Below are 14,371 nucleotides of genomic sequence, written 5' to 3' on the forward strand. Positions count from 1 at the left end.
TGAATCCTCGCATCGCGTGATGGATGAAGTGTGGTGTTTGTTTCAAAGATTGTGCTAATGATCAAAAACCTAACATGACTGATTTGTTTTCCAATACTCACAAAAAGGGACTGACTAAAAATGACTCTTCAGTAACTGCGGACAATGCACAAAGAACTACTACACGGGTGTGCTAAGAGGGGTTTTACCAGAGTGTAGAACATACTGAATACTGCCATGCGGACATGTTTGCCATAATGGGATTTAAGATAACATTGCATTAAGTTAAGCAGCATGCTGCTTTCCAATTAATCGTAATAATTTAAATATGTCAAAAAAAAAATCATTGCTATTAGCTGAATTAGTCTTAATCAGAGAAGATTGCAGCGTATATGTTTGCTAGTATTTCGAATTAATTAATAATGCAAGTCATAGTGTGATTACTGAGTCGTTTTTCAATGCCCTCCCTCTCTACCTCAGTGTTACCTGTTTCTTTCCTCTGCATTAAACTGGGAGACTATAACATAATTGATGATAGTGCAAACGATTTAAACGTTATTGCATAATAGCATTAGATAAGAACTCGCCTCTTTTCCCTACAATTACTGACAAATGTAACTCATAAAGTGCCTATGCAAGTTCCTTTTTGTTGCCTTCGTTAATGAACCGGGAGTCGCGGGCAGATAGAGACACCTCTCCACGTCACGTAAAGCTGGTGGTTTTTGCGTTGCCTGTCACGTGATTACAGGGTATGTTTCACTACAAAAGTAGCCACATTGCAAAAATGTTTCAGCTCAGGTCCAGAACTCGATGAGTGAGCGAGTGCGTGTCTGTATGTGTGCGCGCGTGTGTTTGTGTGTGTGTGTGTGTGTGTGTGTGTGTGTGTGTGTGTGTGTGTGTGTGTGTGTGAGTGAGTGAACGTTTGCGCACGCGCGTACTATGTATATGTCTTCAAGTTGTGCATGTGTGCTGTTAACTGATTCAATTGTGCAGTCATCTTTATGAAAACCTCCCGAGGAGGTTATCGTTCGTCCATAATCATACATCTGTCTGTAGGGTTCGTGAATGTGAACTGTTTTTTCCGCCTAAGTCAGTACCGTTCCCTCTGCTCGGGCTTTGCGTGTCAGCCCCGCACAGAGATTCCGTCACGCCCTCCTCCATCTCCATGTACTCTGCCGCCTTGTCACCCAAAGACGACCCCGATGGGGACCCTTTGAATTTTCTCAGGAAATCCGGAAAGTACGGGCAGCCCGGCGGGGCTGTTCCACGACGGAGTCTGGTCCTCGTTATCAGTCTCCCGGTGGTAGAAGTAGTTGAAGTTGGACACGATGACAGGAACTGGAAGCGCAATGGTCAGGACACCGGCGATGGCGCACAACGAGCCCACGATTTTGCCCCCGACCGTGATGGGCTTCATGTCCCCGTAGCCCACCGTGGTCATGGTCACCACAGCCCACCAGAACGCGTCTGGGATGCTGGTGAACTGCGACGAGGATCGTCCGCCTCCGCGAAGTACACCGCGCTGGAGAACAGGATGACGCCGATGACGAGGAAGAAGATGAGCAGCGCCAGCTCCCGCATGCTCGCGCGCAAAGTGTGCCCCAGGATCTGGAGACCTTTCGAGTGCCGAGACAGCTTGAAGATCCTGAACACGCGGACGAGTCGTATTATCCTCAGGATCGCGAAACTCATCGCCTGTTGCCCGTTGCCTTGCTGCTGAGCGAGGTCTGTGCCGAGAGTTATGAAGTAAGGCAAAATAGAGACGATGTCTATGGAGTTCATCACGTTTTTAAAGAAAGCAGCTTTACTGGGGCTCGCGAAGAAGCGCACGATGATCTCAAACGAGAACCAAATGATGCACACCGTCTCAACGATGAAAAAGGGGTCGTTGAACGGCGTAAATCCATTGTCCGCCTGCGTTGAGTTTTTACCTGGGCTGAGGAATTCTTTGTCGTCCCTGAATTCTGGCAATGTTTCCAAACAAAAGATGACGATGGATATGACGATGACCAGCACTGACACGACCGCGATCCTCTGGCTGGGCTTGAACTCTCCGGGTACTCGAAGAGCAGCCAGATCTGGCGTTTGAACTCGTCCTCGGGCAGCGGCTTCTCCTCCTCCTTTACGAAGCCCTCATCCTCGCGAAACTTGAGCATCGCCTCTTCCCCGAGTTCATAGAACTTGACCTCCTCGGAAAAAATGTCAAACGGCACGTTCACGGGTCTCTTCAAGCGGCCCCGGACTGATAGAAGTACAGAATGGCGTCGAAGCTCGGTCGATTCCTGTCGAAGAAGTATTCGTTACGCAGAGGGTCGAAGTACCTGATTCGCTTCTCAGGGTCCCCCAGGAGAGTGTCCGGGAACTGCGCGAGAGTCTTCAGCTGGGTCTCAAACTTCAAGCCTGACACGTTGATGACAACTCTCTCGCAGCAGCCGTACTCGTTGTAAACATTTTCGTAGCCTGATTGAGGACGCCTGTCCGTTAACGAGACCGTCTCCTCTTCATCATCCATGTTATAGACAAAACTCGACCTCTTGCTTGCCCTGTCCTCCTCTTCCTCCTCGCCCTCCGCCTCGTCCTCCTCGATCATTATGTCCTCCTCGACCCTAGGAGCGCCAACTCTGAGTGGCGTAGATCCCCGCCGAGTGCCGCGCGGTTCCGTCTCCAGCGCGCGACGCCTCGTTGCTTTTTTCGCTCTCGGAGAAGTTGCTGTGGCGGCTCGTGGTGTTGCTGCTGCTGCTGCTGTTGCTGTTGCGGCTGTTGGGAGGAGGAGGAGGAGGAGGAGGAGGGGCGCGAGGCGGTCCCGGCGCTACTGTTGTTGGCATTCGTTGAAGAGGCGGTGCGACTCTGATGCGGATGGTTGTGGGGATGGCCGCTGGACCCACCTCCTCTCCGACCGTTCCGGCTTCGGCTGCCGCCGCCGCCGCCGCGCGCGCGAGACTGCCGCTCGCGCTCGCGCTCTCTCTCCCTGGCGCGAGCCTGGGCATATCCATAGGGCAGGTGGGTGTTGCAGCCCCCGCTGTCCGCACCCACCATAGCAAACTCCATCTTCTCAAACTACGAAGCGTTCAGAATGATGGGAAACGGGCTGAAGAACGAGGCTGAGCAAAAGACGGCCTCAGCAAGTTCATAAATGCACTTTAATGGCACTCTAGGTCCGCTGCCTTCGGAAGTGCTTTGAGCTCTTTCGGTGCACTTTTACTTGTTGTAATTGGACTTTACAATTGTGGAGAAGCGACGCGCTTCTGGTGACATCACCATCATCGTGACCATCATCATCGTGAGAAAAAGGTGTCCAACAGTTCTAGAATCCATGTGCGCGGCGCGCGCCTGCGTTATCAAAAGGAAACCGAATGCAGGAGGAGAGCTCCGTTATCTGAGGTGCTGGGTAGAGACTTTATTCGCCTATGAAATCGCTGGTTCCCATCTTCGCTGCGAGGGAGGGGTGGGGTGTAGGTTTGTTCCGTCCTCTGCCCCTTCGGTTTCTATGAATGAATCACTGAATCCGCTTGACACCAGCAACAGCTGCAAAGAAAAGAAAAACGTGTTGTAGAATGCAAACTGCTCATCGTAATGTAGTCCAAGCAGACCGCGATGGGTAGCCTATGTACACCAAACGTGAGCAGAACATTTTGGAAAAGTAATCGGTAACAACGGCGCAAGTCACTATTCCCGCGCTGCATATCGACAATAATATTAATAACAACACTACTGTGGCACATCCTTATTGTAACAGGCCAGCCGAGCAAGGCAACAGGAAACAGCGCGTGATATTACTGATCCAAAATCCCATGACAATTAATTATAAACAGTCGTCGCACGCAATTTATCAGCCCTCTCATGCACTCCACCTTCCATTATTCGAGCCACTTACGTAGGAAATGATATGAGGATGTCTTCTCAGCTTCCACCCTCAATATAACAAGCTAGAGATGGCTGAGGACGTACATCCCAGGTTTGTCCAAATTTCCCTCTCGCTCAGATATTCCTCGACGTAGCCAAACGCAGAACATGACACCTCAACAGTCAGGTGCGATCGCATTCGAGGGATGACAGTTTCGGCCACGGCTCGCCGTCGGGTCTTTATTCAACAGGATCTCTCATCACCTGCCCATCTCCCCCTCCCCAAAAAACATGCACCGCTGCATTAAGCCTGGACTCGCACTCACCAAAAAGCAGGTGCTGCTACCGAGAGCGTGCTGCGCGGCTCCATAAATCACGCGAGCGGCGTCAGAATCGAGATGTATCAAAGTTTTAGGATGCCATGTGAAATAGCCTTAGGTAAGTATGCGCAGCGCGCATCTGTCTGCCGCTCAGTCTCGCCCGTTGACCATTGTGCTCGTGTTATTGGGGAGCTGCGCTCCGCCGCGAGAGGCACGTTTGCGCAGCGCGGAAAGACCTCGATCGCCCCCCTGTGGCCGCGGCAGGCGCGCGCCGGTGTGCTGCGGCTCTCAAACTTCGACAGCCCCCTTATGCATCTGTTGACATCCAGTTCATCGCAACTGCCTACCCGAGGGACCGCTGCAGAGCGCGAGCCGCACACACCAAGCAGCCTGTGTGTGGCTCTGTCAAAAAGCCGCATACACTTTCTGTCACGGCCCCGTTTGTGTATAGTCATCGTTCGGAAAAAGTTAAGAATGTAAACACAGCATAAAAAAGACGAATGTGATTGTGTTGTGAGAGCTCTGCACTTCACTCTTCCACGCTCCGTTAAACGAGCGAGCGTTTATACAAAGGGCATAAATAAAAGATTCACCTCCTTTGGCTCGACATAGGGTTCGAAAACCGGGGCCCTGGGGACCCAACGAGACCCACGAGAGAAGGAAAGCGGGTGATGTAGGATCTGCTGAAAACCTGAGGGAAAAAAAAGAACGATTTTGCAACACTTAAAGTTTAAAGGTTGACGCAATTAAATCAGTTTAACACAACAGCTTTAGGAAGCACAAGATTCATCACAGTTTATTTTGTCGTAACTCGCATATTTATTATGTTGTAAAAGAAGTTGTCATCTTGTTTGGAATAAGTTGTATCATTTTTCTAAAATAATATTTTGCATCAGTTTAGTCTGCCTTTAGAACAATGTTAAGATTTATTTAATGGTCTATAACACGATCGTGCGTGACTTTCTTTGCATTTGCATGATACAGTGATACAGACTATAGTGGCCTTGCAATAAAAAGACACTGAAGATCGTTTAAACTAAATTTTGCTTTCTGAGATTGTTAATGCCCTTAACTTGCATGAAAGCAAAATGCAAATGACTACTCCCACTACGCCACCTGCCTGTTTCTCCTGGCACTCTGTTTTACAACAGAGATCTTTAAAAACCAGTTTCGTCAGCAGCACTGTTTAAGCCACGACTGCTTTACGATTATAACCTGGAAAACAAATATCGCATTTCACAAGACAACAAAACCCACCCTTACTCTGCTTTAGAGGGGGGAAATGTGTTTGATCCAGCTCGCTAGTAATGCAGCAGACGTTGTGTTTGTGCTTGTTAATACAGTACGCAGCGACTAACCTTTACTATCTTGGCAAACCGACTTCTTGCTGTTTCATCATTCAAATGCTCCACCTTAGTAGCTTGCTTTGGACCTGGCTTATGTTTTTTCTACGCTTGTCTGTTCTGTGTAGAGTCTGCATCTGGCACTATGCACAATAAAAGGGGGCAGTATTTCACGAAACAGCATTTAGTCATTGCGGGCAAGCACGCAGGATGACTGGTTTATATACGCAGGGAGTGAAGATTGTAACTGTAGTGTGAAGGTTGTGGGTGTGCGATTGGATAATGGCTCGTAGTTATTAGAATAATGGTGCTGACTGCGCTGTAGGCCAAGAATGGGGTCCTGAATATGACTGTGGCAGCCGTGGGAAGTACACCGAGACCTGAGCAAATGTCAGAATTGGTGGATACACGAAGTCAGGAGCATTTCGGATGCTCCGATGGGATTTAAAAAAGACAGGATTTCTCTGCGTTGAAAGGCCTTATTCTGATAGGGCACTTGTCGCAGCTTGATAAATGAAGGTCAGCGGGTCATCTTGGACAATTTCCAAGATTTGTACACATCAGGAGTCAATGACTGTACAACCTTCAAATGCGATGGAAAGAGACCGGGGGCGGGCGAAAGAAAAAAAGAGCTTCGTTTTGTCAAGGTTGAGCTGGAGATGAAAAGCTGTAGAGCCAGACTGAAGAGAATGAACAGAATCAAAATGAAAATCCAGGGCGCTGTATGACTTTAAAACAGATAATGGTCAAGGCGATAATGGCTAGGCCCGCTGCTAAACGGAATGAATGCTAGAATAGCTCTTTTACAGACGACGGTTTCGTAGACTATATACTGTATATCAAATGTTCCCAATGTTGAGGTCAGTAAGATTTCTATGTTTGAAATAAGTCTTTAAGCACAACTCTAGATAAATCTTTCGCCGTTTGTATTGGAAAATTAAATGGAGATTGAAATGCTCACACGCTTTGAAAAAAAGTAATGGGTGATTTCATGCATTAAACAGATCAAAAGTATGATTTTGTCTCGCATTTTTGCACTTACATTTACATTTAGTCATCTAACAGACGCTTTTATCCAAAGCAACTTACAAACGAGGACAATGGATGCAATCAAAATCAATAAAAGAGCAATGAATTAATTTTTTAATTACGAAACTGCAGTTAAATGCGACAAAGCAGCAGCCCTCACTTCGGTCTTCAAAATAAACAAAATAATTATCAGAAATAATTTTAATACGCTGATTTGGTGCTCAGTTGCAATTAAATGATTCTTATTATAATCTGAAAACTAAAAAAAAAAGTGAAATAAAATGAAAAAAGTTGTTTTTCAGTATTATTTAAAAGAATAATAATATTAATAACAACTTTCATTTGAAACAGATATTTCTCAAATTAAAGTATAATTAAAAATAAATATTACAAGTAATTTAAAAACACTAAATTCTAAATGTCTTTGATCTGTCACATTTGATCAGTTTATTGAAAGTTATAATATCAGTAGATGGATCTAGTGGTAAAAAAAAAAATCACCTCCATCTGTTGTGAGAGACTGTTTCGAAAGTTAGTCAGGTAAAAACCGAACAGATGCCGTGGAGACTAAAAACCGACAGATTTTTGTGGTGAAATATTAAAAATATCCTGCAGCAATCGGTAGTTGAAGCAACCATGTACGTATCTCTTAGAGATGACAAGCTGTTGTTCCAGTAATTTTCAATCCAGGAATTGTGCTGCAGAACACTGACCTTGAAAAGCAGAACATCAGTGGTGGCCTTTACATGGATCCTGTTCTGTCTAAGCCTCTTCCAGACTGAATGCCATGGCCACAGGGCTTTTGGGGATTTGTGCCACCTCCACAAAAGCAAACGCAGTAGTAAGATAAGACATGGCTGCTCTCGACTAGATGTGGGCGTCACGTCTGACAGGAGGGTATAAGTGTCCGTGTGAACTGAGGTGAAAGGATTTTGTCTCAGCCAAACTCCAGCAGGTAGGACTGACGTGAACTTCATGTTGGTATTTTAGCATTTATATCTCATTCGGTTTCAATGTGTTTGATGGTTGCTTTTCCCAAACCGAATCAAAATGAGTCGCTCAACTAATAATCATTTTTCCAACTTTTTGTTTGTGTCCAGGCTATGTGAGCTTGTTTAGTGTGGTCTGGCTTTCAATGGTGTTGCAATAAATTAAGCAATAAATCCCAAGCTGGACACAAATGCACTGCTAATGCTTTACCCACTGCAGTACCTGTATTTGATTAGCTGCACGCTTTCGCATTGATTCCCAGATGAGGATGCGCTTCGTTGTTATGGTGATGCTGTTGCCAGCGCTAATGAGGGCAGGATCAGAATGCAGGTCCAGCTGTCGGCTCACCAATATCTCCATTACTGTGGAAAGCGAGGAATGTGGCAGCTGCATCACAATTGACACCACTGCCTGTGCCGGGCTTTGTAAAACACAGGTAGGTCGAAATAACGTGCTTGTAACCTTTCTTTTAAATTGATTTGTGCACATCTGACATATACGTGAATTTATTCGTATGATTTTTTTTTAGCAGCTATTACTCCGGCGATCTGTGCCACACACGAGCCTTCAAAAACCTAATATGATGTTGCTTTATTATAAATTATTTTAAAAAACTATTTTTGCTGCCTAATATTGTTGTGGAAATCGTGTGGGGGTTTTTTTTAGGATACTTTGATAAATAAAAAATACATTTTATTTTAGACAGGGTGTCACGGTTTCCACAAAGACAATAAATGGCACAAACCTTTTCAACATTAAAAAAAGTACCAAATCAGCCAATTAGAATAATTTCTGAAGCATCATATTGCACCGACGACTTAGTGATGGTGCTTTATTTTTTACCTTATCTGCTCAAGGACTCCCAACGATTCCCTTTGAATCAATCTTGAATCTTAGCTTGAAGCTAATTCTGTGGCTATTGGTTTATTTCATTCGATGTTTGTGAGTTTTACCGCTCGAAAAATGCCGCCTAGTGGCAAAGAACGAAACTGCATTTCCATTCAAACCCCGCGAAAGTCGAGTTTTCAGATTTAAAACTCTGGAAGATGTTTTCATTCACTTAGAGCTGTTACAAGGGTCATTTTCCAGAATCTATCATAGGGGCACTTTATAGGCTCTGCTATGAATTACACTTAAATAACAAACGGTTCTTTTAAATTGTAATAATATTTCACAATTCACAATATTAGGCTACTGTTTTTACTGTGTTTTGATTAAATGAATGTAGCCCTAGTAAGCATGAGACTTCATTTAAGACCATTAAATGATGTTTATATATTATATATATATATATATATATATATATATATATATATATATATATATATATATATATATATATATGCATGTGTGTGTATAATATTAGAATATATCTGTCTAGTATATGTCTCTCCTCTCAAATCGAGCTTTTTTAAATTATCAATACAACCTTCATTCTTCTTTCTTGCGCCACATAAAGGGATCTAAAATACTTTCTCATGGCAGGAAAGTGTTTATCCGTAGCCCACTGATGCTGCCCTACCAGAGCATCTGCATCTTCAAAGAATGGACCCTCTGAGACCTACGAGTTTAAAGGCTGTCCGAGCAGGGCTGACTCTGTTTTCACGCACCCAGTGGCCCTCAGCTGCGCATGCGACAAGTGTAACTCTGACATCACAGACTGTGGAGTCCTCAGCCAGCAGACACTCAGCTGCAATGCACATTAGACGAGGAAAGCAAACCCATCTCTGCAACCGTCCAAAGCCCGTTGTACATTTCTTAATATTTCATAACACCCTGCAAATTGCATAATAGAATAAAACAAGTATAAAACATTTTGGTATTATTTGCAAGCATCAAAAAATATAACATTCCCCAAGAACCTGAATGCAATGGCTAAATACAATACATTTTAAAGCCGTATAAAGGATGGATGCTTGGCTCAAAGCTCCTGACAGGTCGCCGTTTCATCCTGTTACGTTTCTGAATCTTCTGTAGGCTCACGTGTCAGTAATCTCAGCATTAAAACAGCTCTCACATAGCGTAAACAGAACTCATTTCCTGTGATAAACCATCTGTTCCCTAACGCCGAGACGCAGACACATTCATTTTACTTGTGAAATTGGTGAATTTCTACCAGAGCTTATAATTGTCCTTCTGAGACCAAGTGTAAAAAATTCTGTCTGTGAGGACGCTCTCTCTGATACGCCGAGTAAACTCACTCACTGAAACCGTACCACATTTACATAATCAAATTAGTAATGAATCAATATGAATATCAAAGAGTTTTCAGAAAAAGGGTAATGCCTTACATATAAATAGAGAGAAACGGGTTAGGGCACATCACAAAGAGCCTTTAATAATCATGCATGGCGATAAAGGAGCAGATGATAAAAACAAGAGACGCTACATCCTAACAGGTGCTCTTTTTAAGGTGCCATTTAAATAAAAAAACAAGAATTTCAGTTGCTTGGTAGTTGAAACTTTGCAAGGTCAATGAGAAACAAATCATCTGTGTACATGTGATTTTCTAACGCTGGCACACTGCAAACACATTTCAATATTTTAAGGGTCACTGCAAATTTAATTTGATTAATTGATTTAAAACTGGCAGAAATTCTCTATATAACTCAAGGCCACTTGCAAAGAATGTAATATTTAAACAACTGTATTAAAAAAAAAACATCTTTAAAACTGCACTGCAAAAAGCTTCACCCATGCAATTTTCCCTAGATAAACTGCCTGCCTAGATGTGAACATCCTGAAAATCATCAAAATCAGCCTCATTCGAGCATTTCTGCAATGCATTATCCCTGCTTCGAGTCAACTTTCTTGCCGTTTGTACATTCTTATTGTTGTGCAGCTACAAGGCAAAACGGGCCTATGACAGATTGTTCTTCATCTTGACATTCCTGGCTTCCAGCACTGCAACAGGAGGTGGAGCGTCCTCAACTCGCAGGCGGAGACAAATGGGCCAATTAGAAAAAACATCTTAGACAATATCTAATAGATGATATCTCCAAACAAATACTAAAGTGCCCTGCAGTACACCAACAGGTTTCTGGATATCGTAGTAGTTTACAGAGCAAACCAAAGAGCTAAACATGTGCATTTTCAAACTTAAAATCTAATAACAATAATAAAGTGGCTACATACAATGCTTGGTATTTTACATAAGATATAGTGTAGATGGAGTGATTCAGATAAAGAGAAGTTTACAGCGTTGAAAGATAATATTTGTAAATAACTTTAACATAACTAAAGTGGGAAGCCTGGAAAAATGGCAAAAACATACGACAACATTCTTTATTAAACTTTTACATTTAAAAAATAAACAATATAGCAAACGGAAGCAAGTACTTGCGCAATGTCCATATACCAAGCCAGCGTCAGTGTTTTTTTGCTCAGGAGCAGAGGTGGTGTCATCTTCACAGTCTACCAACATGGTAGCTAATTTGCGAACTTGTTGCGAATGATCTCTCCTCCCTCGACCTCCACTTGCTCATATAACCATTTTCGGTCACATCGGCACTCCACACCGCACTTCCGAGATCCGCACTCAGGACAGGGGTAAAAACAACCCATGCAGTCTACATCCAGACAGTCACACAGATCCCTTGCACATGAGATCAAAAGACCCTTGCTGTCATACACTTTACTCTTCAGAGACATGGTCTGTCTGCAGGGGCAAGAAAGATGGCAGAATGGGGTAAATTCATCCAAACTTTTTTTTTCCTCCAATGCTTATGACACCATGTAAATCTCGGAATATAACTGAAATTCAGTAAACAAACCTGTGATTTACATGCTTTTCATTAGAACTAAGGGGATGTGTTTCTAAGTTCTAGAAAGACATGTACCTGTCACCTAACGAGACCTTCCCTGCACGTCTCCGGTCATTCACACCTCTGCTCTGCAATACAGAAAAAATTCATTAATTGGAGAGAGTCTCAGTAATTTGGCTTTTTTAATGTAAGATAAGAGAACAGGAACCTCTTGCAACAAACTTTGCTTGACAGAGTAATTTGTCTGATGTCACATAATAACCTTAAATGCTAAATAAAATGTACTTCACCTCAGTTTTTGTGTGTTATGCCATGTCAGAACATACAGGTTCAGCATATCTTAAACAGATTATTACATTTGTAATCCCACATCAGCATTACCTTTTTCATTTTTTTTCAATCTGAGGCAGAAACTGACATTTTAATAAGCAAAATGTTATTTGGAATTTAAATGTATTAAACATTATAAAAATATCAGAAAAAAAACTCCTATAACTCGAGGCCTTAAGTAATGACAAAAAAGGTTTAGTGTTATATTGCAAATGTAATAATAAAAAAATAATAAAAATGCTATGATGCTTCATCTATACTACTTTTCCAAGCATTTCCACCAGAAAAAAAGACTCAAGCAAGCTTATTTTCCATGTTTTTCCATTTAGAATGTTTAAAAAAATCTGCCTCTCTTTTTTTGCAATACATTAACCATGCTTTAATTTTCACATTGTTTTCTATTGCTGTGCTGTTAAATCAACATATCTAGAATCATTCTTATCTTTGACGCACCTTGTGACCAAACACCTTTTAAGATTTGCTCAAGTCACATACAGCAAATCTGAAAATATTTTTCTCTACGAGATTAAAAAAAAAAAAAAAAAAAAAAAAAAAAAGCGTGAGATGTGTTAATGACTTTCAGACAAGCTAAAAACAGACTAAAGTAAGTGTTAGTAATTGCATATTCAGCAGTGTATGTGTTACCTTCAGGCTAGAGTCTCTTATAGGCTGTCTTCTGTCTTTTGTGATTAGTTTGGCTCTATCTTTATCAGAAAGTGAACCAAACCGACTGGAATCATTTGCATCCTTTGCCACTAAACCTCCTCTGTTTTTCCGTAACTCAATCTGTAAGCAATACATAAACAAAATTGACAAAACAATGAGTAGGATTGCACCGCTAAAGCACTGATTTTAGTTTTTTTTAATAGGAGAATAACTCTACTAAGTGTAAAGACGCACACCTTTGTGCCGTCTCCGCCAGGGTTTGCGAAAATAGTTGGCACTGCGTCCTCTCTGAGAAACAGTTTTCCATTATAGTCACGAAAGCAGTCAGGCTGGAAATGCTCGGAGCACAAACAGGAATTCTGAGTGGGAACAAAGTTCTTTTTCCCAAGGTTTCGTACCCATTGCTCGGCTAGCTGAGGCTTGCTGATTGGAAACCTGAACAGAGAGAAAGAAAAGGTGGCTGCAATTTCATTGGTGGCGAGTAACACAGTCGCTGCCACTAGCCACTCTGGCGGGTTGAGTTTTATATACAGTCACAGAACTCGACATTAATGCTTGTCTGAGAGAAGTAGATTTTTTTTTGAGGGGGCAAGTGAAAGGAGAGAATTTTACTTGCCCAACCGGACAACTAATCTGATTAAACCATCCAACTGCACCGAAATAAAGGTGAGAATGGATCTAATTTTAATACATTCAGTTCAAGTAAACAGCGATTAATAGGATGAGTAACAAGGCAACTCCAATAAGGCTCACAAAGGTTGTCCATGTGAGAGAATCTTGTGGAGAAAACTGAAAAAATTAATGCAAATGCAAAAAATAAGTTATTTTTAGATTTATAGCATACAGCCTAGTTAAGCAACATGACAAGAGCAGGAAGTTCCCTGCGTACCGTGATTGTAAATTTGAAGCAGCATAATGTTGTGAGTTTTAATATACATATAGCTATATTGTATACATTATATAACTTGCATGCAGTGTAAATACATTCATGCTATATTTCAGCTACATTGAAATGTCATAAATGCATCTGGATGTTTCTATTTCTGCAGTGGAATGATTGTTTGTACTTAACATGATTGGTAACAGCCCTATACCATCTTATTATATTAAATGCATTTATTAATAAAATGTAAGATTTTTAAGCTTATGCACGCATTTAACACGGTAATGGGGAAAATCCCATTTAAATGGGTCAAATGACTTGGAAACATTTGTGTGCAGTATTAAGTCTTTAATAAATTTGGAAAACCACAAGCCACAGTGGCTGGTGAGCAAAAAAGTTAATGTCAAGCCCTGCTTCCAATAGGGTTTATCCAGAAGTGCACACTGAAATCAGCAACCAGTGCTCATTACCTACATTTAAATGAACCATCATATCAGCTGTTATAAGTCCCGTTTTCTTTTAATGACAACATAACACAAGAACGCTAATTATGTTTTTATATTAATTATAACATCCTTATCTGCTGCCATCAATAATAGACTATACGTATTAAAAGTGAAAAAGGAAGACAAGGAAACACGACGCACCACAATAAGCGATGAGGGTGAAGGTTGTGTTGCCTCTTGTCTAAGGCTGAAAGTAGTATTTTAGGTATTTTACATGTTAACGACAAGTTACAGAGAAAACTAGTTAACTAGAAAACCTCTTTCTGGATGCACAGCATCTCACAGTAAGAAACTTAAAACAATTATTATTAAAAAAAAAAAAAGCATTATATTACCTGTAGAATCTGATCACTGATCCTTTGGCAAACCGATTTGAGCAATCAATAGCTGAACAGGAGATGGGCATGGTGCTGTATTCATGTAAAAATGGACAAAAACAGGTTATTTTTCAACGCGAACTACAATCATTTACACAAGCATTACCACAAACGCATCGAAACACGGACCTTATTCTTTTTCTTCTATCCAGTTTTTGGCGTTTGGTGTCCACTTTTTCGTGCATACGGACCTTGTTAACTGCGCATGCGCGGTTATTTGTTTGGCGGACGCTGGACAGCCACACAGCGCGATAAATTTAGTTTCATCGGAGATCACGTAGTATTTGGGGATAAGCCATTTCTTCACTATTCGATAGACAAAACAACGCGTTTTTTAAAGC

At 42.0% G+C, this 14,371-nt stretch overlaps 1 protein-coding gene and 2 pseudogenes across 1 annotated transcript; 1 reads left to right on the forward strand and 2 right to left on the reverse strand.

Moving 5' to 3' along the window:
- Positions 1–171: 171 nt before the first annotated feature.
- Positions 172–2,572, reverse strand: LOC122349129 (annotated as a pseudogene).
- A 4,321-nt stretch (positions 2,573–6,893) lies between these two features.
- Positions 6,894–9,210, forward strand: LOC122349131 (annotated as a pseudogene).
- Positions 9,211–10,839: 1,629 nt separating this feature from the next.
- Positions 10,840–14,324, reverse strand: LOC122349713 (ARL14 effector protein-like). Its single transcript, XM_043245857.1, has 6 exons — positions 14,160–14,324; positions 13,989–14,063; positions 12,501–12,699; positions 12,244–12,384; positions 11,344–11,396; positions 10,840–11,162 (listed from the first exon to the last, which is right to left on the reverse strand). The coding sequence occupies exons 1-6, from the start codon at positions 14,213–14,215 to the stop codon at positions 10,934–10,936; spliced, it is 753 nt and encodes a 250-aa protein (XP_043101792.1). The 5' UTR covers positions 14,216–14,324; the 3' UTR covers positions 10,840–10,933.
- Positions 14,325–14,371: the final 47 nt, after the last annotated feature.

This window comes from Puntigrus tetrazona, chromosome 7 (assembly GCF_018831695.1).
Source record: "Puntigrus tetrazona isolate hp1 chromosome 7, ASM1883169v1, whole genome shotgun sequence".
Classification (NCBI taxonomy): Eukaryota; Metazoa; Chordata; class Actinopteri; order Cypriniformes; family Cyprinidae; genus Puntigrus; species Puntigrus tetrazona.